The 27028-nt window shown below is 41.9% G+C and overlaps 1 protein-coding gene across 3 annotated transcripts; it reads right to left on the reverse strand.

Moving 5' to 3' along the window:
* Nucleotides 1-651: 651 nt before the first annotated feature.
* Nucleotides 652-25132, reverse strand: PRDM4 (PR/SET domain 4). Of its 3 annotated transcripts, none has more exons than XM_005206798.5 (12): nucleotides 25056-25132; nucleotides 24434-24700; nucleotides 19939-20072; nucleotides 18065-18250; nucleotides 15655-16449; nucleotides 11289-11438; nucleotides 10183-10322; nucleotides 9179-9264; nucleotides 8117-8244; nucleotides 6841-7155; nucleotides 5544-5712; nucleotides 652-2328 (listed from the first exon to the last, which is right to left on the reverse strand). In XM_005206798.5, exons 2-12 carry the CDS (start codon nucleotides 24442-24444, stop codon nucleotides 2016-2018), a joined length of 2427 nt encoding a protein of 808 aa, XP_005206855.1. In that variant the 5' UTR covers nucleotides 24445-24700; nucleotides 25056-25132; the 3' UTR covers nucleotides 652-2015. The 3 variants fall into 3 exon arrangements, with proteins under 3 accessions (XP_005206855.1, XP_059742971.1, XP_005206854.1); XM_059886988.1 differs by having other exon boundaries at nucleotides 10183-10301; nucleotides 24881-25065; XM_005206797.5 differs by having other exon boundaries at nucleotides 24881-25065.
* Between the last annotated feature and the right edge of the window lie 1896 nt (nucleotides 25133-27028).

Genomic DNA, 27028 nt, shown 5'->3' on the forward strand with positions numbered 1-27028 from the left:
AGAAGATCCCCTGGAGGAGGGAATGTGTACCAACTCCAGTATTCTTGCCTGAAGAGGTCCATGGACAGAGGAACCTGGCAGGCTACCATCAATGGGGTCACAAAGAGTCAGATGTGACTGATCAACACTTTTAACTATCTTGGGCAGCATTCCAACCAGCATCTGGAGATGATGAAGTTTAACTCAGCAGGAGTCAAAGAGAGAAAGGGCACTTGGAGCTCCAGCACCAGTGGCTTCCTGGGGACAGGAGTGGCTGCCGCTAGGACACCTTTCCCAGCTTGGAAGCTGAACGTGGCGTTGTCTCAGCCCCACCAGAGCTCCCTAACGGCAGCTCATGACCTCATGTTGACAGCCACCTCTAACCAACACCACCTCACCCACTCCCTCAACTGCAGACCTGTACTTCTCCATGGAGGCAGCAAAGAAGAGGCACTACCTAAGGAAGGAAGAGGGCAGGGACAAGAGCTGGAGATGCAGGAAGCACGATTTATCTAAGCACTGTTTTGCACAAGCATTCTAAAATTTAATTTCAAAGCTAAGGTAGTTAGGAAATACTTTCTCCAGCTTCTGACCTTAGAAAAACTCAAGCTGGACCTCATTTTCCTGTAAAAGCTTCAATCTTCTCCTTCCACAAAATGAGATTACAAGAGGTATTTTTTAAAAAGGTTTTATTTTAATCCTTCCTAGAGGAATACAGATTTGAATGAAATACATTCATTCCATAAATACATTAGCAGCAAAACCTTCCCACCAGAGTCCTCTCCACTCCAGCCCAGAGGTTGTGCCTTAGAGCAGGAGAGCATGTTCCATCAACCGTTGACTTCAGGATGTTTGCTTCTTGCTGAAAGCAGGCTATACATGAGAAAAACCAGATGACAGATCAGATGGGTAGGTGAATTAAGCTGGAACCCTGAAAATACATCCACGTGGTGACCATTTGACCTTCTGCACCTTCCAAACCCTCTGGAATCCACAGTGTTTAACTGATGAGGTCCTTCACCACAGACAACTGGGAGCGCCTAACCTTGCAAACACACCAACATGTCTTCTCATTCTGAGCTGGCAACATTTTAACGGTGTCTTGATCCTTTTCAGAGAATCAGCCAGATAGAAAGGATCACTCCCTCCTTCTTTCCATGGGCCAAGGTACCTCTCTGTCAGTTGGTCCACATGTCCTTGCTATCAGGAGACAACGCAGCAGGCGTTACTTGGCTTGTTAGACCTCCAGATACTCTGCCCGGGTGCTGGAAGCTTCACTGGAGAGAGAGATGTGTCGAAACCTTCAAAGACCTCTAAGGAACAGCAATCAGGTCTCTCACCCCAGCTTCCATCAGAGCACGTGACAGAAGCACTCTGGACAGTGGCCCAGGCGCCTCTCCTTTTCTTCTCTCCATTAGTGCCTGCTGCCTGGCTGTTCCTTTCTCACCTGCCCTCTAGGTACCTGTGAAATTCTGGGAAGCAAGATCTACCCTAAACTCCCCAGCGGCCAGGAGAGATGAAGGCAGGTGGTGCTTTAAATCTGTGAACCGCCGTCAGAGTAACAAGCTTACACTGTTACGTTTCAATCCATTCCGGGATGTGTTTAAGTCACAAGTCTGCATAAAACGTAACACCAGAACCACAATCAGGACGACTGTGACGCAGGGACCAAGTCAACGGTTGCTACCAAATCAATGGGTTGGGAGAAAAACGAAATAATGAAAGAATTTAAAATAAATCTGATTTGTTGGGCATGTTATCACCCAGATTATCATGTAAATAAAGAACAGATCCCAAAACCTGACACCTGCCTCCCCATACACCACTTAAAAAGAGGACACGTGCTCTATTCTCAATATTTTTAAAAGTGTTTTCATTAGGATACTCTTCTATAAGTGCTTTATCCATTCCCATTTAGTCTGTTTTGACTGTTGGCTGGAAGGAATCAAACTATTTTATATAAAAACCACTGTAGTGAATAACTGGTTATGTGTTTTTCCCTTTTGCATTTTCCATCCAGAATAGTCAGCTTCTTTCTATTTATGTGCAGAGAGAGAGTCATCTGCTGAATACACAGCACTGCCGATGCGACAGTCCTCTGTCCCCACCGAGTCCACCAGCTCTTCCTCCTCTGAGTCATCTTCCTCCTCCTCCTCCTGTGCTGATGAACTGGAGGTGGGCCCTTTGCAGGTTTTTAGGTGTCGGGTGAGATGATATTTGGTTAGATAAGCCTTTGTACATTTTTCACAGACATAATCCCGTTTTCCTTCATGTGAATTGAGATGTTTCTTTAAGTGATTTGTCCTCAAGAACAACTTGTCACACTTGGGACACTTGATCTGGCGTTCTCTAAGAGGAACACAAGGAAAAAACAAAACAAAACATTTGATTTGGGGTTACAAAAACAACTGAGGCACACACTTACTCTGCACAACCTCAAGACCTTTGTTTGAGAAGCTCTACCCAACTAGAATCAAACTTCTCTATAGGAGATGTATCATATAGAACAGCCAAAAGACATGTGTGCAGTTTAAACAGCACAGACTGATTTTGCCTGTTCTAGAATTCTAGGTAAATGGGATTGTACTGTATGTATCTCTTTTGTGTTTTTGCTTCTTTTTGAAATTCAGTCAAGTTGCTTCCATGGCAGGAGGCTACTTACCAATACACCACAACTTGGTTGTGGCGCTGGCTCTGTTGTTAATGGGTACTCTGGGGGTTTTGTTTTTTAACACCACAGGCAAGACTGCTATGTGAACATTTCTACATCGGTGTGTGGGTGTTCCTCTAGGGCATATACTCAGGAGAGGCACCGCTGGATCCAGGGATATGCACACCTTCACTTTTACCACAATGATGCTACGCTATTTTCCAACGCTGTTGTATCAATATACACGTCCATCAACAGCCATTTCAGAGCTCCTGTTGCCCCACATTCTTACTAACTGGAAGACTCAAATTTGAAAATGTTTGCCAACTGACCAACATAATGGTATCTAACTATAGTGTTAACAGTAGCCCCTAGAAGTATCCAATTCAAGACGTCAGCAGTGTCAAGGCTGGAGTAATAACCCTGGCCCAGACATCTTAGAGCTGACAAGAAACTTGGGGATCATACAGAGTAAGAATTTTTTAACTTTTTTTGAGCATCTGAACGCTGTTTCTTAATGAAAATCCAACATGTTAAACAGATAAAATGGGGCACTCAACCCTGACTGAACCTTAGACCCACTTGGCGAGCTTTTTAAAAATACTAAGGCCAGGGCTCTGCCCCTGATCAGCTAAATCAGAATCCCTGGAGGTGGGGCCTTGGACCAATCATTGTTTCTCACATTTCCCAAGTGACTATCACGAGCAGTGCTAGGGGCTGAATACCTAAATTGGTATGCTGATGCTTCAGCTCATAACGCGATGGGAGCTGGAGGTAGGGACCTACGGTTTAGATGAGGTTATGAGGATGGGACCCCAATGATGGGGTTATATCCTCAGAAGAAGAGAAAGAGAGATCAGAGCTTGTCCACTCTCTCCTCCACCTGAGCACATAACAAGAAGGAAGCCAGGAAGAAGGCCCTCATCAGAGCCCAACCATGCTAGCACCCTGGTCTCAACTTTCAGATTCCAGAAGTTTAAGAATATAATTTCTTTTGTTTAAGCCGCCACTCAGTCTATGGTATTTTGATGTGGCAGCTCAAGCTAATATAAGCAGCTAGACTAAATGACCCCAGAGAGCTCTTTCAGTTCCAACTATGTAAAACTATATATAAAATTTGATAATTAATGTATCTAATTTCTAAAATTTCATACTAATAATGAAACCACTTAATGAAAACTTTGTTTTAAAAGGTCATTCTGAGAGTCAGGAATGTAGATCCAGACTCCTTTGGTATTTTAGTGTTTCAGGTTGCACTGTGATTACAAATCAGATAAAAGAGCTGATACAAAAACAAAATATTTATCTAAAACCCATGATAAGAACACCGATACAGTATACTAACGCATATATATGGAATTTAGAAAGATGGTAACAATAACCCTGTGTACGAGACAGCAAAAGAGACAGTGATGTGTAGAACAGTCTTATGGACTCTGTGGGAGAGGGAGAGGGTGGGAAGATTTGGAAGAATGGCATTGAAATATGTATAATATCACGTATGAAATGAGTCGCCAGTCCAGGTTCGATGCACGATACTGGATGCTTGGGGCTGGTGCACTGGGACGACCCAGAGGGATGGTATGGGGAGGGAGAGGGGGAGGGAGGAGGGTTCAGGATGGGGAACACATGTATACCTGTGGCGGATTCATTTCGATATTTGGCAAAACTAATACAATATTTTAAAGTTTAAAAATAAAATAAAATTTAAAAAATAAAAAGAATAAAGGTTCCATTTTTGATGTATTTCTAAATAAAATACAAGCTAATGTTTTCTCCCTCTTCTAACACTTGCTAAAAGCGAAGGACCACAGAACCTGCTCTCTTCTATTTGTCACTGTAACTATAACACAGGCTGGACAATTAATTACAGTTGGATTCATGCAATAAATTCCTAACGAGCTGTCCAATATTTGGCCTTCTCCTCCTTCCACCCCCTTGGCCTGCTGCCAGAGTAGTCTCTATAAAACAGACATCTCACCATGACATTCTTTCCCTTAAAATCCTTCAATGCTTGTGCAAGAATGTGAATACATTTAACATCACTGAGCTACACACTTAAAAAGGGTTAAGACAGAAAAATTTATGTGTTATATACCATAACGAAAATACGCACATGCACACACACGCACAAAGCAGGGTAATTCCTGGTACATGGGGAGGAAAAATGCCCCTATGACTCTCCATTATTCCCAGAATGAAATTTAATTTTGAACTGGATAAAAGGCTCTTCATTACTGGCTGCTGCCTCCCGCTACTGCTCTCACATACATGGGGTGCTCTCACTATAGAGAACCACTTTCATTTCATAGTCCTTTTCACATTCATGTTTCTACATACCCCGTTTCGTCTGTCTAGCAGACTATTCCCTGAATAACTCTAATTTACCTTAACACTTAGCTCCAACTACCAGGAAGCTTTCTCAGGATACTCGCAGACTGGGCGAGGTAACCCTCTTCTATAGTCTTTCAGGATCCTACACTTACTCTAACATCTGCAACACAGCATGGCAAGTATTTACTCTTCTGTTTCTCTTAACGGCCTCTGAGCTCTTTAAATCCAAGGACCATTCTCATCTTTGTATTTTCACCATTTAGCAAATTACTGAACTTCAAGGAGGTACTTAAAAATTTGTTAATCAAATGAAAGTATGTTTCAAAAATATAAAAGAAAAAAGGAAATAGAGTAGAAGTGAAAATAAGAAAATAAAGCAAGCACATAAACTCTTCCAGGATAAACGAGAACCTTAGCTTTGTGACCTATGTGGTCCGAACACAATCTGTGTGGTCAGAGAACACAGGCTGTGTGGAACACAGGAGACAGCTACAGGCGCCACGGCGGGAGAGAGACAGTGAGCAGGCACACACAAGCCCCCATTCATCGCCTGAGCAACAGTCAGCTACAGGTCACTCACTGCGTGTGGATGAGCACGTGCTGCTTGAGGTCTTGCCTCCGCATGAACAACTTGTCACAGTAGTCACACTTGAGGTTCTTCTCCCCCGTGTGGATGACCATGTGGGATTCCAGGTGAGCCTTCTGGGTGAAAGACTTGTCACACAAAGTACACCTGTAGTTCTTCTGACCTGCATATTAACCCGAATGATCCCACTGTGAATCAAAGTGCCAAGAGCACTCTCGGCATGGAGAGACACATTGTACAGGTATGTGGCAGAGGCAGGAATAAAACAGAATTGACTGGTACATGGAACCTCACATTCTAGGACTGTCTACCTAGAGCCACTCAGAGCCACTGAATTATATGCTGCGACTAAAGCTAGTGAAGCTAACAAACCTGACCTATGACTGCTTATCTACACACACACTCTTTACTGTTTACAGCTAACACACGATACAAGTTCTGGGGGAAAAAAATCACTTATAACCCTAGTGCCTAACTTAATTCAATCTTTTTTTTTTTTTAAAAAAAAGACCTCAAGAATTCTAGTACTTGTCCATAAGCAAACATATTTTTACAACCTAAATTTTAGTTTTCTTTTTTAAATAAAATACATGTCTTCATAAACCAAGGATGAAATAAAATCTTTTTAAGAATGCAGAAAAAAAGTTACTCTAAGTCAGGGGTTAGCAAACCTTTTCTTATAAGCCATTCCGAATCTTAAGGTTTGTGGGCCACACACACTCTGCTGGAACTACTCAGTCTTAATGGAAAAGGATAAGGAAGAATTTTACCTTCAAAGCTTTGGAGAAAATGACCCAACCAAGAAAACCAAACTAAACCAGTTATTGTTACAGTGCATATGATAAAACCTTACAGCTAAGAGAAAGGGTTTGGTGTGCATGGAGTTTAGAAAATAGAAACTCAATAAATTCTGGTGGTATTCAACAAACAATATTCAAAGGACAGAAACTGGCTCTGGCTAGTGACAGGGGTGACCTCTAATAGTACGCTCTAGCTGTTTCTGAAGAATTACCTTCAGGTCCAAACACATAGATGAACTCCCTGATTATTAACTGCATTTTCCCAGTCACCTTCAAACTATGACTAGGCCACCTGGAAGATGGAGCAACTTAGTAATATTCTCTGAGGAGGCAGTTATTCCACACAATTCATGACCCAATGAAGTCCTCCTGTCAGCCAGCCAATTCTCTAACATCTAATCTCAACCCTATTTGGAAAACTTGTCTTGCTGCCACGCCCTTACCAATTTCTAATTTTTCAAAATCCCACTTCATGGTCCAGGACAGCTTACCTGTGTGTATCTTAAGATGGGTCCGCAGGTTGCTGGGATCACTGAAAGCCTTGCTACAGAAATCGCACTTGTGGGGCTTCATACCCATGTGACCCATAAAGTGGACGTGAAGTTTGGAAGGAGAGATAAAAGCCTGGGGGCACATGGAGCACTTCCACTTCCTCTCTTTGCTATGGCTCGGCCCATGGCTGCTGCTGTGGCCGTGGCTAGGAAGGTGGTTATGGATGTGGCTGCTCAGGTGGGCTTTGAACTCAGTATAGGAACTGCACTCCTTGCCACAGTTACAGAGATGCACATCTGGGTGTTCAGGAACACCTTAAAAATAAAATTACTCAATGTACTTACTTCAATTTTAAAACTTAGTGATTGTTGCTTCTAATTTCCCTTCTATCAAAATTTCCAGCTTGCCCACTACCTGTAGAATTAAACAAATCTTGTTCAATGGTCTAGTGCCAGCATCTCAAATAGTGTGTCGGGCACATAGGGAAGACCTGGTAAATACTAAACTTTAAGGCATCTTCCTAGGCAATAAACTGAAGATTTTGTTACACACAAACTCTTGTGTGTGGGGGGGCGGGGCAGAAGTTTTATTACAGTGAAAAAGGACAGAGAACGCTTCTGACACAGACATCAGAAAGGGGACGGAGTGTCATCACTTGTCATTATGACACAGTGCAAAGAAAGAGACTATGAAGGTTAAATCAACTCACAGCATTGTCCTTTATGACCTTAAAACTAACGGTTCGAAAAGGAACCCAGGAACTGCAAATTCCCCAAAGTCCTAACACAAAGTTCATGCTGCCTGGCTGGTATGGCTGCCTGGTTCTTCAGCATATGAAGAATTTCACAGATCTTAACACTTCTATCGTAAGGTTAATATTTTGCTTTTACATACACAAAGGTATGTGGTTTGCTTTTGCTGCTGCTAAGTCACTTCAGTCGTGTCCGACTCTGTGCGACCCCATAGACGGCAGCCTACCAGGCTCCTCCGTCCCTGGGATTCTCCAGGCAAGAACACTGGATGGAGTGGGTTGCCATTTCCTTCTCCAATGAATGAAAGTGAAAAGTGAAAGTGAAGTCGCTCAGTCGTGTCCGACTCTTATCGACCCCATGGACTTTAGCCCACCAGGCTCCTCCATCCACGGGATTTTCCAGGCAAGAATGCTGGAGTGGGGTGTTCTGCTTACACATAAATCATTACCAAAACTATACTACTGATCCTTGGTATTTTTACTGTGTTAGATTCATGACAAACAAATCTTATATATAAACTTACCAATCTGCTGAGCATAATCCCGGCTGTAATAAAAAAGCAGTTCATTTTCAGGAGGGATATCTTGGGAAGTACAGAAGTAGATTTTTCCATCATGGGGATAAGCCACCAAATTCTGTTCTTCCCGATTCCTTTAACAAATCAAACATATTAATTTTATCTTATTATTTATTTACTTAAAAATTTTTGGGGGGCCACACTGCATAGCTTGTAGAATCTCAGTTCCCCATCCAGGGAATGACCATCAAGCATATTAATTTTGAAATATATACTAAATATATCATATCCCTATAGTGAAATCTTACATGAAAACTTAGATGTACTATTTCTCTAGGTCATTTCTCTAATTACCTATACTACCTGTTAGGGTTAACTTGTTTAGAAACAGAACTCTTACTTCAGTATATCACCTCATTGCTCTTTATAGTCAGAAAACACTCTAGTCTACTGCTAGAAGAAAAGTAAGTAAAATGAAGCCTTAAAACACTATGACAAAGACACAGAAATAGAATTAACACAGCAGCCTAAGGGGTTGATTGCATGTGTGCATGCTAAGTCACTTCAGTTGTGTCTGACTCTGTGCAACCCTACAGACAGTAGCCCTCCAGGCCCCTCTGTCCATGGGGATTCTCCAGGCAAGAATACTGGAGGGGGTTGTCATGCCCTCCTCCAGGGGATCTTTCTGATCTAGGGATCAAACTGGCATCTCTTACGTCGCCTGTACCGGCAGGTAGGTTCTTAACCACTAGCGCTGCCTGAGAAGCCCAAGGGGTTGACCAATAGCCAATATAAAGAAAAGGAACCTACTCAAAAATTCAATGGTAACTGTATCATTTTTTATTGCACTGGTAAATTGAACAAGCTGCTCATAAAAAGGGGATAATTTCTTATATTTTAATTTATAATCACCATTAGTCAACAACTACTGGAGTGAAGAAAATTAAAAGCCTTAGGCTTTAAGCTATGTTCAGATATCACTGTCATTGGATTCTTCAATTCTTTCCTATTGCATTCAAAGTTTCCTACTGAAAAATATCCAAATCATAACTATTTATTGCATCTCACCTGGCTTTGCGCACAAACATCATCCAATTACATTCATTTTCATCAGTTGTAATGATGCAGAATTCTAGGACACCATTGTGGTATATCTGCCAACAGAAGGCAAACATACACATCAAATGAACTGACAAGTTCTTGCAATAATCTCATTTACTTTGCAGTAGGTACCAGCTTTCCTAGCCAGTGTGAAAACACATGGCTGTCCTCTCACGTGTCTGTCATTTCACCAGTCACCCTATTTCCAGCAATAAAGACCACTAGAGATCTACAGTTAGTGCTCAGTATACAGAATCTTGTTGCTCTTGATTAGTCACATTTTGGCTTGACTGGAATAGACATAAAAAACTCTAGTTGTCTTCATCACCCACCACACAAATGAACATTAAGGTCAGAGAACCACCTCTTATTTTTTTCTCCAGTCAACCTAGCATTCCTGTGTTCTCGTCTGGACAACACAACTAAAGTCCCCAATGCCAGTGGCACTTCACCTCTCCAACTATCACAAGACCCATTTCTGCCTTAATTCAATGTTAACGAGCATCATTCCCAAACTACTAAGATTCTATATAAACATGTTATAGGAACAGGTGTGTATATCAGAAACTTAAGTTTTCAGCCCTTTTCATTAGAAAACTAGAGAAATAATCTTAGCTTCCAAGTCTAGAATTGTTTCCCTAGCTAAATATTTGAATGCTTTAGCTGATTACAAAATAAGACTTTCAACATATAAACAAAGTCCAAAGCCTGAGCTGCCACAAGTAATAAAAATGAGCAGTCATTGGGTTACTAACAAAATGGAGACTAAAACAGTTTATCTTCTATATTCAATATCTGACATTTTGCTATGTATTATAATTTGGCTACCAAGAACAGAAAGTAGTATTCAATGACTGATGGATGACTGGCACTGTATGAATCTTGGCTAAGTTTGACTTTTACATCGCTTTTAATTACTTCATTACTCTAAAAGCATCCAAAAGTCACAGAAAATTTCCAAAAACACTGACCTTCCAGATATGATTAACCGCCTTGTCTGTCCATTCTGCTACTTCCATGGAGTGACTTTGCTGGCCAATGAGAGGCCCGAAGCAAGTCCGAACAGGGATGGTTTCTCCAGTCCACACACCTATCAGTGGAAGGACACCAACTACACAATCAGTGATTTAAACGTCTAATAGGATAGAGAAGACAGTAGCTTAACTCATGCCACGAGTCTTATTTTCCATGAATCTATGAACTGCTGATATTCTAGCACTCCTGAAAGGTAGGTACGTCTTATGGGTTCTATTCTATAAATAAGGAAAAAGTAATGAACAGATTAGACTGGGCTCAGGAGAAATATGCAGATTAAGAAGCAGTATCAGAAATTCCTGAACCAATGTTTATACACAAGGAACCATGTCCCTCAAAGTTGATACATAAAAAGGATCAGACAACACTACTCTATTATAAAAAAGTAAAGCAATTACTACAAAATAAATCAAACTTCTAAGATCATTTGTGCTTAAAGCACTGCTCTTTATTACCTAGGTGGTTTAATGCTTTCAACTGACTGATGCCTAAGCTACACCTGAAAGAACAATGAGTCTAGTATCGTATTTTCAAAGAATGGCACAAAGATTCAGATACCACGTTACATTCCAGTATGGATAAGCATACCGTGGCAGTCTGTATTTCTTACTCTCTTTTCCTAAGGAGTATTAAGCAATTTATAGACATTGACAGAAAGTATTTTTGGTGATAAAAAGTTATAAATGGTAAATTTTCCAGGTTTTATAAAAGAAACTAAGTTTCAAAGAGTGATTTGTCATGATAATTGACAGTGGATGATACAGCTGAAAATACAAGCCAAGTCTTCAAAGATTCAGCCTTTGAGGAGGATTCTCTCCTCTATTCAATCCTGATCCTAAGGGGAACTTTTCCAATAAAGTGTTCAACCTGATTTAGTGCTATCACCACTGGACAAGTATTCCATAAAAGGATAAATATTCAGCCATACACTGACTTCTGGATCAAGCAAGTAACCTCTAAATTATACACATCCACTTTTACAACTGTACCCTACAAAGGAAGAAGAGACTTTGATCAAGTTTTATGGTTCCCAGGGTCTTACCAACATCTGCTCCCACAATTGACTGGCGGAGAACAAGCTGCTTTGGGAGAGAAAGCCTGGCTCTGCTCTCTATTGGAGTGTCAGGAACAAAAGTCACCGGTCCATGATCAGGGCAGTCTGAGGGATAGGCTCGGTCACAGAGAGTGCACCCTGCAGATGACAAATGTGAGACATAAATGGGGTCAGTTCCAGCAGACAGATCAAAGACCACCTGCTTTATTTAAATGTGAATTATTAAAATGTAACCAGTATGAAGCAAGGTTCTAGGAGAAATGCTCTGATCAAAGGGCCACTTTATTACACGTACATGTATACCCAACTCATATCCTTCTTCAGCAAGATTCGATTTTTTTTTTTTTACTACAAATGGACAAGTTTCCTATTCAGTGCATAAGAAAAACGCTGATCAAAAAATAACACATTACTTCAAGAATCAAGTGTGTCATTTCTTACATTAAGTGGACAAGTAATTCCTTCAGATATGATGTTCTGAAGTCGAAAAGATTCAGAGTCTACCAAACTCTGAGAGGAAACAGCTGAAACGCTGTCGGTGATGCAGTGACAACACAGCACAACGCAGTCAGAGACGCTGACACCACCGCTCGAGCCTGCTTCACTGTTAACAAACTGGCTGACCACGTTTGGATGACAGGGTCTTAAGACAAAGAAAATATGCAGTCTGCTCTTCAGGACAGCAGGTAGGATCATACTCTTGCAGACATGTTTGCTTAACACTCTTAATTTCTTATTGTTCATATGGTCTCTCTTTTTGTATTGTCAAAAAAACAATGCTGACTTCATACATTGTTCTATGCTTATTGTAACTTCACGTTTACAAGCTCAGGAGTGTCCTCCTCCACAAATCTTTTGCTCTTTACTTTCCTTTCTCCTTGATAAGGAGTAGTATTCATGACCCTATTTCGTCAATGACTGTTCAAATTTTCCAAATTCATTCACAAAACAGCTGAAATACGTAGAACCACAGTCTTCTAGGCACCTTTATTCCCCTAAACAACCTATTAGAAATTACCAGTTAAATGGCGTAAAATATCAGTTAAAGTTTTCATATTTAGCCAAAGTAGTAATAATACGTTACTTCTTCAAGTACTACTTGATTTAAAATTCTTTAAAATCAGACTAGAGATCCCCTACACTCTATGAGGACTTATTCTCCAATGCTCCTAATTATAAACCATGTTAACTCTTCAAACAAAGGAGATTCAGATATCATATGACAAAAAAAGGGTCATAGGCTTCCTTCAAAGAGAATACCAATGGTGAATAAGTCATGTAAGATGCTGAACATCATTAGTTATTAAGGAAATGCAAATTAAAACAATGAGATGCCATTTCACACCTACTATGATTGCTATAAATACACATTTTTTTTTTTTACAAATAAAATTCAATTATTACTAGAAAAAAAAGGAAATCTTGGCAAAGATGTAGAGAAACTGGAACCTTCATACACTGATGCTGGGAATATAAAATGGTGCAGCTACTTTCGAAAACAGTCTGGCGATTCCTCAAAAAGAGGAATTTCAATCCCATATATATCCAAGAATTAAAAACATACGTTCATTCAAAAACCTGTATGTGAATGTTCATACCAGCACTGAATAGTCAAAAAGGAGAAACAACAAAATGTTCATGAAAAATAAATGGATGAACAAAATGTGGTATATCCATACAATGGAATATTATTCTGATACATGCTATAACGTGGATAAGCCATCACAACATTATGCTAAGGGAAAGAAGCCAGGCACAGCCATATACAGTAGGATTCCATTTATATGACATGTCTAGACTAGGCAAATCCATAGATAAAGCAGTTTAGTGGTTACCTGAGAATGGGGAGTGGAGGTAAGAGCAACTGCTAACAAGGTTTCTTTATGAAGTAACAAAAATTTTTGAATTAGATAGTAGTGATTGTTGTCACTACAACCTTGTCATTATACTAAAAACCACCATTATACTAAAAACCATACACTAAAATGTGTATGTGAATTACATTTCTTCTGAAAAACACTCAGAAGCAAGAGGTTCCACTTGCCCACTTGAAAAAGGATCAACAGGAGACGTCCCTGGCAGTCCAGTGGGTAAGACGACAGGTTTTGACTGCAGGGGGCACAAGTCTGATCCCTGGTCAGGGGACGAGGATCCCACACGACGCTAGATGTAGACCCTCCCCGCAGAAGGATAAACAGACTGACTTAAACCACCTCTTACCTTCTCCTCAATTAATGACTATACATTAATTACGATCCTGAATTATTTTAAAATTATAAATTTGAGACTTTAAAGGGTTAACACGAAAGGTCTCCCCACGGTTTGGCTTCAGTAGCACTAGAAGCCTCCTACTTTTCTGACCATCCTGTTCAACTTACTTTACAAGCTCTTCCTCTGCCACTGTACCTTAGCATACCTAGCCTTGTCATTCCACACACTTAACTAGGATAGGATCTCACCTCACTTCCATGGCTATGATTAACACCTTAATGCTGAGGATTCCTGAATATTTCCGGATAGATCTCTGAGCTCCAGACTCAAGTTCTCACCCGACATCTCTAGGTATCACTGGATACTGAAATCAACATGTCTGACACTGGACTCACCTACACGCATCAAAAACAAAACAAGGGACTTCCTGGTGGCCCGGAGGAGGAACCTGCCTACCAGTGCAGGGGACATGGCTTTGATCCCTGATCCAGGAAGATTCCACATGCCTCAGAGCACCTAAGTCCATGGGCCTCAAAGACTGAGGCCCACGCTCTAGGACCCGTGCCTCACAACAAGAGAAGCCACAGTGAGCAGCCCACACACCGCAACCAAGAGTGGCCTTCACTGCCCACAGCTAGAAAGACCTCACGGAGTAAGGAAGATCAAGGGCAGCCAAAAAAAAACCACTCCACCTCCATCGTTCATCATCCTAAGGAATGGTCACTATCCACCTAGTTTCCCAGCCAGAAACCAGTAATTTCTCCTTAAACCTTCTCTCCTCCAACTTCACCCAATCAACAAGATCTATTCAGTTTTCTGTTAATATTTTCCACTTTTTCCATCATTATCTATATTCTAGATTGGAATACCATGACCTTGCACTTAAACCATGGCATCTTTACCTCTCTGCCACTAACAAGCCTGCTACCCTCACACCGCAGCAGAACCCCTATCCCAACCCTCCCTCCTCAAAATCCCTGTCTGCTCTTTGAAGACCCTCTGTGTGCTGGCCCCTACTTCTCTCATCACATATCCCTCTCCCCACCTCTGTTTTGTTTTTTTTTTTTTTTTGAGGCGGGGAGGGTTGTATTTTTTTGGTTGTACCGCACCACATGTAGGATTCTAGCCCCCGATCAGGGATCGAACTTGTGCCCCCTGCAGTGGAAGCTCAGAGTCCCAACCACTGGACCACCAGGGAAATCCCTCTCCACTTGTTTTATGCTTCAGCAATCCTGAACCACTCACAATTCTTTCAAACTACAGGTGCCAGTTCCCACGGGGCACACTGTTCCTCCTGATTCTCCACTTTGGACATGTCTGCTCTTCAGGTCTGTGTTAACACATATGTAGTCTTCCCTGCACTTTCCACAGTCTGGTGAGACGCTCCCAGCTCAGGCTCCTTTAGCACCATACACTTAATGCCACCTTTCCACTCAGTATACCATAACGCAATAGCCTGTTCACTAGCCTGTGCTTCCCTTCAGACTGTAGGTTACTTAAAGCCTCTCGCAGATTATTTTTATGCTGCATCTAGTACAGAGGCTGGTGCCTGCTAGCACTCAGCATGTTTACTGCGTGAATGAAGCCGGTAGTGACACCAACAACTAGACTTTTTATATTGCTTTTGTTACTGTTGCCCCATAAAAAGAATTTTTACCTGCCAAACTATGGTAATTTATATGCATTCTGAGCAAAAAAAACCCCCAAAATTTTACTTGTATCCACTTACATTTTTCCACAGGGATGAAAAATTACACATGATCTAATAAATTCGTCTTATGTAGAAAAAGAGCATGGCAGGTCACACAGAATACCTTACTGAAATTTACTTATATAATTAACTCTGTGAAACCTTGGGAAATAAGTATTTCTAGGCTAAGCTTATCTGTAAAATACAGAAATGACTGTTTTCTTACTTCAGGAAGATTTTTTAAGAACCAACAGAATGTCTATATATCACTTGGCTTATGTGAGAAAAAGGCACCACATTAACACAAAGGACAATACACAGGCAAACAGAAGTTTCAAAGTCTAGTTACTTTCTACACTCCCGTAATTAACACCTGACTTTGCGACTAAACCTGTTAAGGATGATGACCCTTTCTATCAATATCTCCAAAAGAAAAAGGCTAAGCACACTCACAAATTGTAAACAAGGTTGCCATATTTTCCTTGTTTGAATTGGAGTCTTCCATTTGCAGTGAAGGCGGTACAAAAGAAAGACTGTCTGAAGAAACATCTACATGACCTGTCCCCATAGCAACCTCCTGGGTGATGGAGGAGACAGCCACAGGTTCTAGGCTTAGGCCAACTTCATGGAGGGAAACAGACTCTAGGGAGGCGAGGTTGTGTGAGGTAGAGAGTGCCACGCTTACAGAGTTGGTGCTCATGGCCACGGTGTGGATGGAGTCACTGAGGGCACTGTCAGACATCCCGTTGACCCGACTTGCAATGTGGTCTGTCTCCATGACCACAGGGAGCTCCAGGCCGTTCCCATGCATGGGTATCACACCACCATGTCCTACAGTTTCTGCTGCAAGGTTGCTGCTCACAGAGTCCACAGACAGAGGTTCATGACTTCTGGAGCCATTTGGGATTTGGGTATGCTCGCCTGCAACACCATCCATCGTCAGCTCTTCTGCCATTCCATCTGTAGAGATCGGGCTGGTGACCCTAGAGACGTTCTCCATGGTGATTGTTGTGTCCAAGGCCACCTCATGACCATCAGTGGGATGAAGACTTTGGGCACCATGTGTGTTCACAGAGCGAGAGTCTATTGAAACAATGCCTGGTTCTAATCCAACATTTCCATTGGACTGATAGGGATCTAGCGCTGAAGGGTTATTGGCGATAGATAATGCTGTATTACCATCAACATTTATGGAGTTAGGGTGAATATACTGAGGAGGTGGTCTGTCAGCTAAATAAGACAAAATGCCTGGGAAAAGGAAAAGATGAGATATCAGTAACTTTTCAGTATATTAACAATTCCAAATGCTAAAAGCTATTTTTCTTACAAATGCAACTAAAGTAAAATAAGCTCCTATCTATTTCTTTGGTTTGATATATATATATATATTTTATAAATAGCAACATAATACACCATAATTCAGTTTTGTGAAACTCAGAAATCATAAAAATTAACGTTCCTTTGAAGTCACTAGAAATTAATCATTTCTGCCATTAATAACATATACATGGTTGGACTTCCTGAGTCCCAAGATGCTGAAATTTGCTCTATAATAGCTAAAAGGTCAAATCATTTAAAAGCAGATATTCCATATGAAAAATAAAATTTAATTAAATATAACTAAGTTTTTATTAAACTATCAAGAAACATTAGGCTCTATTCAAAATAAGTCACAATTATACTTGCTTTATTAAAACAGAAAAAATATTTGAACATTCCTGTTAATGAGTATATGGTGAAATGGTACATGCTGTATCTCCAATAGAAGCCCAAATTTCTAAAATGTCTTTGCAAAGTATTGAGTATATATAATAAAAACCTCAAAAATATTCATACCCTCTTGCATAAGAAACTCCTTACGGTAAACTGCCCAAAATGCATTTTGTAAATAATATACCCCAAAATATTTACATAACAGTAATAAACAAACTGGTAAAAAGTGTCCATCAATAAAGACTGATATAATAAACCATGGAATAAACCATCAGTAGAATGTAATATGTCATTAAAAAGGATGATTATGAAAACCATGTAACAGCTGGGGAAAATAACTATGTAAAAATAGAGAAAAACATTAAGTGGAAAAAAAAGGGTATATAATTGTATTGCAAGTACTACAGTTTTCATTATGGAAAACAGTAAAAACCGCTACACAAAAAAAAAAGGTAGGATGGAAGTACACCAGAAAGATGGATGATGGGACTATGAATAATTCCCCTCCCTATTTGCTAAATTTTCTGATATGAGTATATAATATTTTAGAATAAAAATTCAGTAAACTTTATAATAAACAATGACACTACAGCAGGACATGTGGTTGGTAGGAATTAGAATTGGAGAATTATAAAAACTGAACTAAGGAGAATTATAAAAACTGAACCAATTATAAAAACTGAACCTAGAAGAGACAAGGGAAGAATTGTTTATGTGCCATTAAGAAATTAACCTTTGTCAAACTGTTATATTAATAATGTTATCTATATGTTCTAAGAGGAGAAGTACATAAATACAATTTTCCCCCCACATATCTAACAGTGACAAAGAGAAAAAAGCATCATTCAAGTCTTTGAGAACTGAAGTTAACAGTCGGCTGCTATAAGGACTTCCCGGATGGTCCTGTGGCTAAGACCCCATACTCCCAATGCAGGGGGGCCTGGGTTGGATCCCTGGTCAGGGAACTAATCCCACATGCTGCAGCTAAGATTTTGCACACCACACCTGAAGATCCCACATGTCTTGACAAAGATCGAAGATCCCAAGTGCCACAACTAAGACCCGGGGCATTTAAATAAATAACTAAAACAAAACAAAAAGGGTCGGATGTATTATTTCTTGTAAATTTCCAAATAACTGTAACACTTACCAGGTAAAATGGTTCTGAAGTAACTGCTCTCAAGGTGGGGGTAAGGTGGTGGAGGTAGGGTGTAGTTTCTTTCAGGTAACCCACACATCACCCCTCGATCCCCAATACCCATTGGGAGCATCAGAGACAAAGCAGAAGGTAGAGAGCTCAGGGAGGGACCCAGGTTTGGAATCGCCACTGGCAGGCCTACAAAAAAAAATTGTTTTCCTCAATTAAAAGTAAGTACTTTAAAATTCTGTAATCACTGGCTAAACTCTTACAAAGATTTTTGCAACAGGCAAAAATCTCACCCAGTAGCCCTTTACATCCCCAGACAGACAGTACTGGCAGACATCCACAGACAAGCCCTAAATTTAGTCTGCAAGTCAGTTTTAAAATGCCAACTTGATCGTTCAGTTATCTGTATTGCTCTTGGGTACCAAAACATTTAACTACAATTTAAAACCTAGTTTAAATACAATTTAAGAAAACAATTTATTTAGACATAAAAAGAATGGAAAGAAATATACACCGAATTTCAAAGAAATATATCAAACTTCAGAGTGGTCTCTAAGTAGTGACAGTACAGATTTTTAAAAAATATTTTTTATTATACTTTCCATTTTATATGGTGAGAATGTATCACTTTTAAAAATTTCATAGATATGCTTCTACTTGGGGAAAAAACCTAAAGTCAGATGTAAAACTACATGTATTTCTTGATATAATCTTTTGCATATATGCTATACTTCCTGATTTTTAAAAATTCACACACAATATCCACCTTGGACTACATCTAGCCACACAATGCTGAAGTGACCCTGTGGCTTCCCATCATAATGAACTCACCAACTTGGGCAGTGCAGATTTGCACTATTTTTGCCACTGGAAGTATTTTTAAACAGGTTTTTCCTCCTTAATAAGAGTGTCTACTAAACGGAATGACTAAGAAATAAACAAATGAGTTAAGAACTAATACATTTTTTAAAAATTTCTTTTGTGGACACTAAAAGGAATGTGAAGAGACCCTAATTTAGATGAATCTTATTTAACTGCTGCTGCTGCTAAGTCGCTTCAGTCGTGTCCGACTCTGTGCGACCCCATAGACGGCAGCCCACCAGGCTCCCCCATTCCTGGGATTCTACATTTTAGTAATTAAGCAGGTAATTCTCTAGAGAGAACTATTTAAACTTGCAGATTTAAAATACTCTTAAGCATTAACTCTTATTTTGATAAACAGAGTCCAATACATTACAATGTCAGAGACCCACAAGAAGCACTAGCTTACTGCTATAAGACTCAAGAGCTTGCTTCTTTTCTATTTCAATAGAAAGAAAAAATTCAACTGGGCAGATAAAAAGGTTTTAAATGTACAGTGCTGGGGGAAAATGAGCTTTCCATACACTGTTATTCTGTCCGAGTACTGAGGCTCAGGGGGAGTTCATGTAGGAGCTCCCTCTCTGAGACCTCTTCTTTGACCATAATTCTAGGTCTGGCGCATTTGTGGCTGGTGCCAGTTTCAGGTATGATAGAGAACAAAGCTGAATTTCTCATGTGTTCTAGGAAGAGTTAGTACAGTAATTCTCTCCTAATAACCCAGGGACAGAATGTCAAGGGCAAGGATAGATGAATGGGTAATCTTAGATAAAACGCCAAGTCAACTACAGCTCTAGACAAAAAGGCACTAACTCAAGAAGAGTACAACCAGGAAAACCTGCTACCCCTATCCTACCCACTAGAACTTCAGTACTCTACAAAAATGGCTACCACAGGTGAAACTGCCATTGACCTGCTGGGCTACTCCCATCCACTCTGAAAGGGGCTCTGACCCATTCCATTTAGAAGGGTTAAGGCAATTAAGTGTTGGAATCCAGTCCCTCTCCCTTACCACTCACCTGGAGCAGGGATGGCATTGTGAGTGGGTGAGGCAGCCAACCCCAGGTGACTCCCTGAGACCGGCAAGGCATTGCTCACAGAAGATGAAGTCAGCTGCTCCATCCCCACAGGACTCAGGTTCATTTCATTCATCCTAAGAAAGATTAGACACAACCAGTTATGCAAAAATTGCCTCAGTGACTCTGTTTAAGGTACTGAAGAACCTAAAACAATGGTGGTGCAGAGATACAATTTGATCAACTACAACTTCATTTCTATGCACACAGCTCTCCGATAGTCTTTCTACTGATAAGGAAATCAGGATTCAGAGATGTTAACTTGGCTGTCATATAGCAGAAACAGGATTTAACTCAGGTGTGCCTTGTTCCAAATATTAAGCATGCTATTTAAAGCAAAGTTTGCAATCCTTAGAGTACACCCGCAATGAGGCGTTTTTGTGTTTTTAATTCACCTGTTTTCTTTCACAGTATCTCGTTTCTCCAACTGGTTTATTACCTGAAACCAGGACTTGTTTTAACTTACTCAAAGAATTTTTACTAACTCTTTTCACCAGAGGTTAAAAGTGATACTAGGTCTGAATTAGACTGCAAACAGTGTGAAGAAGCACAGTATCTTCTCCATGGATCAGCATTTTATTAAAACTCTGTATAGATACCTTAATAATTAATCAATAATCTTAGTAAAATCCTCCACATAACAAGGTTCATTAGGTAAGCTAGATACTTTATAAAAAAATTACTTCATATTAGCTCACTAATTCTTCAAAATAAGGGAATCGAGGAAACTGAGTCTCAAAGAGGGCTTATCATACACCCCAAATCACAGAGCAATTAAACGGAAGAACACAGATCATGCTGCAAAACACTGTCAAAAAGCTTTTCAATACATCAAACTTTTTAAAATCTACAGACCATTTTCAGCAAGCTGAGAATCTGAGAACTGCCTTTTCTATGCAATCTATCTTGCACTGCCATTAGCAGTATCATTAGAGTAACAGGAACACTCGTAAGACCCTACTGGAGGTTATCAGGAAGTATTAGTTCCTATGTCAGAATTTAAAGACTGTCCAAAAAAAAAATTTTAGAGACGGCCATATCATAAACAATTTCAAGAGTCCAGCCAACAGGTTATCCAAAGAAGGTCACCAGGAACCTCCAGTCCTTGTATCGAATATCACAGTGATGCAAGGTCTTATGTGTGTGCCTAAGTACATGGGAGAAGTGAAGAATAGGAAGGGGACAAATGGATCTACACACTCCTTAGCAGTGAAAACAAAACATAATAGGTTTTTAACCTGAAAAATGGCTACATCAGCTATGAATCAACATGAAAATAGTAATTACTAACACTGATTACTCCCTTACTATAGGTATTAGACACTGGGCTGTGATAACATGTAATGATCTCACCTAATCCTTATAACTGGGCTTCCCTGGTGGCTCAGTGGTGATTAATCCACCTAGCAATGTAGGAGACGGGGGCTCTATCCCTGGGTTGGGAAGATCCCCTGGAGAAGGAAATGGCAACCCACGCCAGTCAGTATTCTATATGGGAAATTCCATGGACAGAGGAGCTGGCAGGCTACAGTCCATGGGGTCTCAAAAGAGTTGGACAGGACTGAGGGACTAAAACAACAGTAACAGCAATCCTTATAACTACTGTGAGTAGGTATTATTCTTAATCCATTTTAGAGATGAGGAAACTGGGACTCAGACCAAGAAACCCAAAATTACATTAACTAGTAAGGGGCAGATTTAACTCCAGATCTGCCTAATTTACAGAAGTCACAGAACTGGCATTTAAATCCAGGTTCACCTAATTTAAGACAGCCAAGCTCTTAACTAAGATAATTACAATAAAAGAACTGTTTTGCCTTTGACAGTCAGTTCCAACACTCAGGATCTGTGTGTTTACACAGTGGAGTATGCTTAATGTCTGACATAAACTGTGCAACCCCATAGACGGCAGCCCACCAGGCTGCCCCGTCCCTGGGACTCTCCAGGCAAGAACACTGGAGTGGGTTGCCATTTCCTTCCCCAGTGCGTGAAAGTGAAGTGGCTCAGTCGTGTCTGACTCTTTGTGACCCCATGGACTGTAGCCCACCAGGCTCCTCCGTCCATGGGATTCTCCAGGCAAGAGTACTGGAGTGGGGTGCCATTGCCTTCTCCAGACATAAACGTATTCCTGCATTATTCCATATTTACAGACTTCAACCTTACCCCAGGCCAGGTATCTCATAAACCTCAGCTCCCAGACATTAATTAAGTGTACAAAGCTAACTGAGGACAGTACCCTGTACAGAGTAGGCACTCTGATTTGGATGAAGCAATGCAAACTCATTCTTACTAGAAAGACAACTAGAATCACATTAGCAAATGAGGTGCACCTTATGAGGGACGGCACATTAATAACTGTATTTAATTATGCTATACAAGGAAGATCCCACATGCTGCTGGGCAACTGAACCTATCTGCCTCAACCACCGAGCCCGCACACTTTACAGCCCGTGCTCCGCAACAAGAGCAGCTCCGGCAATAAGAAGCCCGTGCACCACAACCAGAGTAGCTCCCGCTCACTGCAACTAGAGAAAGCCTGCATGCAGCAACCAAGACCCGGCACAGGAAGGAAGGGAAAGGAAAGGAATGTAGGAATTCCCTGGTGGTCCAGAGGTTGGGGCTCTGTGCTTCTACCGCAAGGGCCATGGGTTTGATTCCTGGTCAGAACCAAGATTCTGCATGCCATGAGGAGAGGCAAAAAAAATTCAAAAATTAAAAATAAAAGAAGTGGCTTGACAGAAAACAACAAAATTCTGTAAAGCAATTATCCTTCAATTAAAAAAATAACTTTAAAAAAGTGCAAAACTCCGTACAACCTAAAGACACCATAGCTACCATAAATTTCAAAGTTTCTGGGTTTGATTCTCCTGTAACTTTTTATAGCTACAAACATTAAAACTTTACAGTCAGTAGAGCAGGAATGACCTACAGAAAACGATTACAGTAATTCTTTGAAGTACAATTAAAAGCTTCCCTGGTGGCTTTGACGGTAAAGAGTCTGCCTGCAATGCGGGAGACCCGGGTTCAATCCCTGGGTCGGGAAGATCCCCTGGAGAAAGAAATGAACAGAGTTGCCTGGCAGGCTACAGTCCATATGGTCGCAAAGAGTTGGACACAACTGAGCCACTTTCACATACATAGAATTAAAAGTCTGTAACTTCAAACTCTATACTGAAAATTCCTGAGTATTAATCTGTGCAAATAATCTCAAGATAAAAATCAAAATGGTGTTTCTAGGCTGACTCTTAGACCTTCTCAAACCAGTTCAAACCAGAGTTAATGTGAGGCTCAGCAGATTTCTGCTTTGTTGTGAGTCACCAAAATGTGATGATCTCAGCAGCCATAAACCAAAGGTAACTAGTATCCCACAGAGACAAAGCAGATGAAGGGAATTTACAATACGATCCTCCTAAGACACTCTCATTCCCAAGTGCAATTCTATCCTAGCTACTTTTCATACAGGATTCTAGGAAGCAATGCTGGGAGAAGGGCCAGAATCAAGATACTGTACTAAGCTCGAAATTCTTCCCTACGTATATTCGTTGTAGAATCATTCCCTTCATCTTCTCTAGTTTACATGACCTATGTATGACCCATGGGGCTTCCCTGGTGGCTCAGACAGTAAAGAATCTATCTGCCTCCAATACAGGAGACCTGGGTTCAATCACTGGGTGGGGAAGATCCCCTGGAGAAGGAAATGGCTACCCGCTTCTTGTCTAGAGAATTCCATTGACAGGGGAGCCTGGCGGGCTACAGTCCATGGGGTTGCAGAGAGTCCGACACAACTGAGCACACACACAAGTACGAACCATTCGCTCATCTTACTAACTTTTTGTTAGAATGACATGTAAGAACCTAACTGAAATGCAGCCACTTTGCAAATGCAATGGACAATTTTCAGTAATTCGAGTGAATTTTTAAAATCTTCCTTATCCTCAACAGCCTATGAAAGGGCCCTTTAAAGAACAGTCAAATGTAACTCTTTGGCACATTTCTATACTGTGGAGTATAGTACTTTCAACATTAAGTCTGAAGAATTAAGAACTTAATTTCTCTCTATTACCAGCCAAGCCAGCTGGTAACCAGCAAATTCAAGGTGAAACATGGTAATGAGCTAAAAATACACCTCGAAACTCAGATTCAAATATGTAATTAAAGGCGCAAATAACTCAAAGGCAAGGATGAGGATGCACAACAAGCCAACAATCAACGTGTGGCTATTCAGAATAACTACTCACATGTGGCGCAAATCAAGCCTAATCAGAGTATATTCAACCCAATACTGGTTTCTGGATTTCCTGTTCCCTTTCGGACAAATCCATTTGCAAATCGCACCTGTAACCTGCCCAACGGCACCACAAACAAAGGCATTCTTAAGTCTTATTTGCTACATGTTTTCCAAACATGTCACCAGCGCTCGGCCCACTAAGCTACTCACCTGTGATGCATCTGCTGGGGGCCAAGGGTCAGAGAAAAGCGCACACGGGTGGCGGGGAACCGGCATCAGGGTTTGCGTTCCAAGGTCACGTGCTACCGCATCTTGCTTACAACCGCTGCACAAACGCGGCCACTCGTCCCCGGGGCCGCCCGGGACCGCCCAACTTCTCCCGAGGGTCGGCGGCCGCGCACCCTGCCGCGAGATGGGGCATGCCAGGGGACACCCGGGGCCTTTCCTCCAGAAGCTTCGGGAGGGGGGCTGCCCGACCTGAGGGAGAGGACAAGGGCGGTCACCCAAACGTAAGGAGGATGCAGCCCCCGTCCTCCGCCGCCGGAGAGCCTGGGCCTGCGGACACCGCCTCCCAAGGGCGGCCAAGTCACCCGCCCGCCGGCCTGGGGCTCGCAGGCCGCCCTCGCCCCGCCCCGGCAGGGCCCGCGCGCAGCCCACCTGCCGGTCGCGCGGGGGGGCGCGCGCGCCTGCCCCGCCGCTTTGTTCCTCATCCGGGCAGAGCTCGCCTCGGGGCCCTCCCCGCCCGCACGACCCCCGCGCCCCGGGGGCCGCTCGCCTAACGTTTCCCGCCCGGCCCGGCCCGACCCAGCCCGCGATCTCCTCCCGGCCGCACCCTCCAAGGCGCGTTTCCGGCTCCTCAGCCACTCTCGGCGCCCGCCGCTCCGCCCCTCGTGCGTGCGCCCCTCCCCGCTACGGCCTGCAAGCGGCGCCCCGCGCGTTCACTCCTCCTCCCCTGGCCCATCCCCCCACTCCCGCGCTTGCGCGCGGCGAGGACCCTGGCCGGAGGGGGCGGGCCGTGAGAGGCTAGGCCTGGAGCGCCGCGTCTCAGTCCGGACCGGTCAAATCGATCGCCGAGCAATCGACCCCGTTGCTAAGCAACCGGGGCTGGCCAGAGCCCTGGGAGCCGATTCTGAGTCGCAAAAATCCCCTAGACTTCGGGTTTCGGTCTTCGTGGCATCCTTCAGTTAGAAAAGCGTGGGTTCACGCAAGCCTACAAGATTTGAAATAAGGGACTTAACCAGCTATGTTGGCGGTGTTGTCCAGGAGGAATTGGGATTGTATCCAAAATATTTGTCACCACAAGTTACACCTGAAGGTCTCTCAATTTCCCTGCTTGAAGTCATAAAGGGTGGTTTGGGGGATTTTTGTACAGATTACCTTTCCATTCGCTCTTTGCCATTCTTTCCCTACTGCAAGCCAAGCGCTTTGCTAAACCCTAGGGATACTGAGATGGCTTTAAAGGAAAATGGTCCCAAATTCGCAAGGATTGGATATTGTCTATAACACACTACCTGGTAGCCTCCTTTCACCAGCGGACTAAAAGAGACCCAGGAATTCCTCCTTTCATTCAGAAGACACTTATTGAATTACATCTCAAACGTACATTTCAACAGCTTGCAACGTAGTGGGGACTGATGAGTTTTGAAAATTCAGTCTCATGTGAAAACAGAGGCATATACAGTTTTGTAGGAGAGCCTAGACAGGAATCAACTAACAATATTTCCCTTCCTTCTCAGAAGGAGAAGTTGAGGGAACTAATTACTGAACATTTGGCAGGTCCCATTGGTTCTGCTCACTTGTTGAGGACAAATAGAAACCTAAATCAAGAAAGTCTTCATATCACAAGAGAGAGACACTTTTCCCTAAAATGTCACATCAAACCTGGGGCCTAGGGAATGATGATGTCTTATAAAAGCTAAATAATTTCATTCTGGCTTTCCATTCTGCCTATTCTTTTTGAATAATTATTTAATTTCAGAAGTATGTAAACATATACTGAAGCTGAAGCTCCAATACTTTGGCCAACTTTGGCCAGCTGACTCATTGGAAAAGACCCTGATGCTAGGAAAGATGGAAGGCAGAAGGAGAAGAGGGCAACAGAGGACGAGATGGTTGGATGGCATCACTGACTCGATGGACATGAGTTTGGGCAAACTCTGGGAGATGGTGAAGGACAGGGAAGACTGGCATGCTGCAGTCCACAGGGTAGTGAAGAGTCAGACACGATTTGGCAACTGAACAACAACAACAGTGTAAGTATCAGACCAGACAAATATGAAAGCTAAAACTATGTTACTGACAGAAGGAGATACAGGAGAAAACCTTTACAATCTTGATAGGAACAAAAATCAGGAACCACTAAAAATTTGACAAATTCAACTTCATTAAAATTAAAACTTTTGATCTTGAAAAGACACTGCTGACAAAATGATACATCAAGCCAGAGATAAGGAGAAAATATTTGCAAAACAAATATCCAGCAGTCATGTACGGATGTGAGACCTGGACCATAAAGAAGAAAAGAATTGAAGCTAACAAATTGTTGTGCTGGAGAAGACTCTTGAGAGGTCTTTGGACTACAAGGAGATCAAACCAGTCCATCCTAAAGGAAATCAACCGAGAATATTCATTGGAAGGACTGATGCTGAAGCTCCAATACTTTGGCCACCTGATGCAAAGAGCTGGTTCACCGGAAAAGATTCTGATGTTGGGAGAGATTGAGGGCAGAAGGAGAAGCAGGTGACAGAAGGAGAAGCAGGTGACAGAGGCCAAGATGGTTGGATGGCATCACCGACTCAATGGACA

The sequence above is a fragment of the Bos taurus genome, chromosome 5 (assembly GCF_002263795.3).
Source record: "Bos taurus isolate L1 Dominette 01449 registration number 42190680 breed Hereford chromosome 5, ARS-UCD2.0, whole genome shotgun sequence".
Classification (NCBI taxonomy): domain Eukaryota; kingdom Metazoa; phylum Chordata; class Mammalia; order Artiodactyla; family Bovidae; genus Bos; species Bos taurus.

Excerpts from the sequence above, each read along its gene's own strand:
- PRDM4 (XM_005206798.5), bottom strand. Across the intron at positions 16,450-18,064 it reads CTTCAGAACCATTTTACCTG|GCATTTTGTCTTATTTAGCT; the intron begins GTAAGTGTTACA and ends TCCTTTTCCCAG. Across the intron at positions 9,265-10,182 it reads CGGTTAATCATATCTGGAAG|ATATACCACAATGGTGTCCT; the intron begins GTCAGTGTTTTT and ends TTCTGTTGGCAG.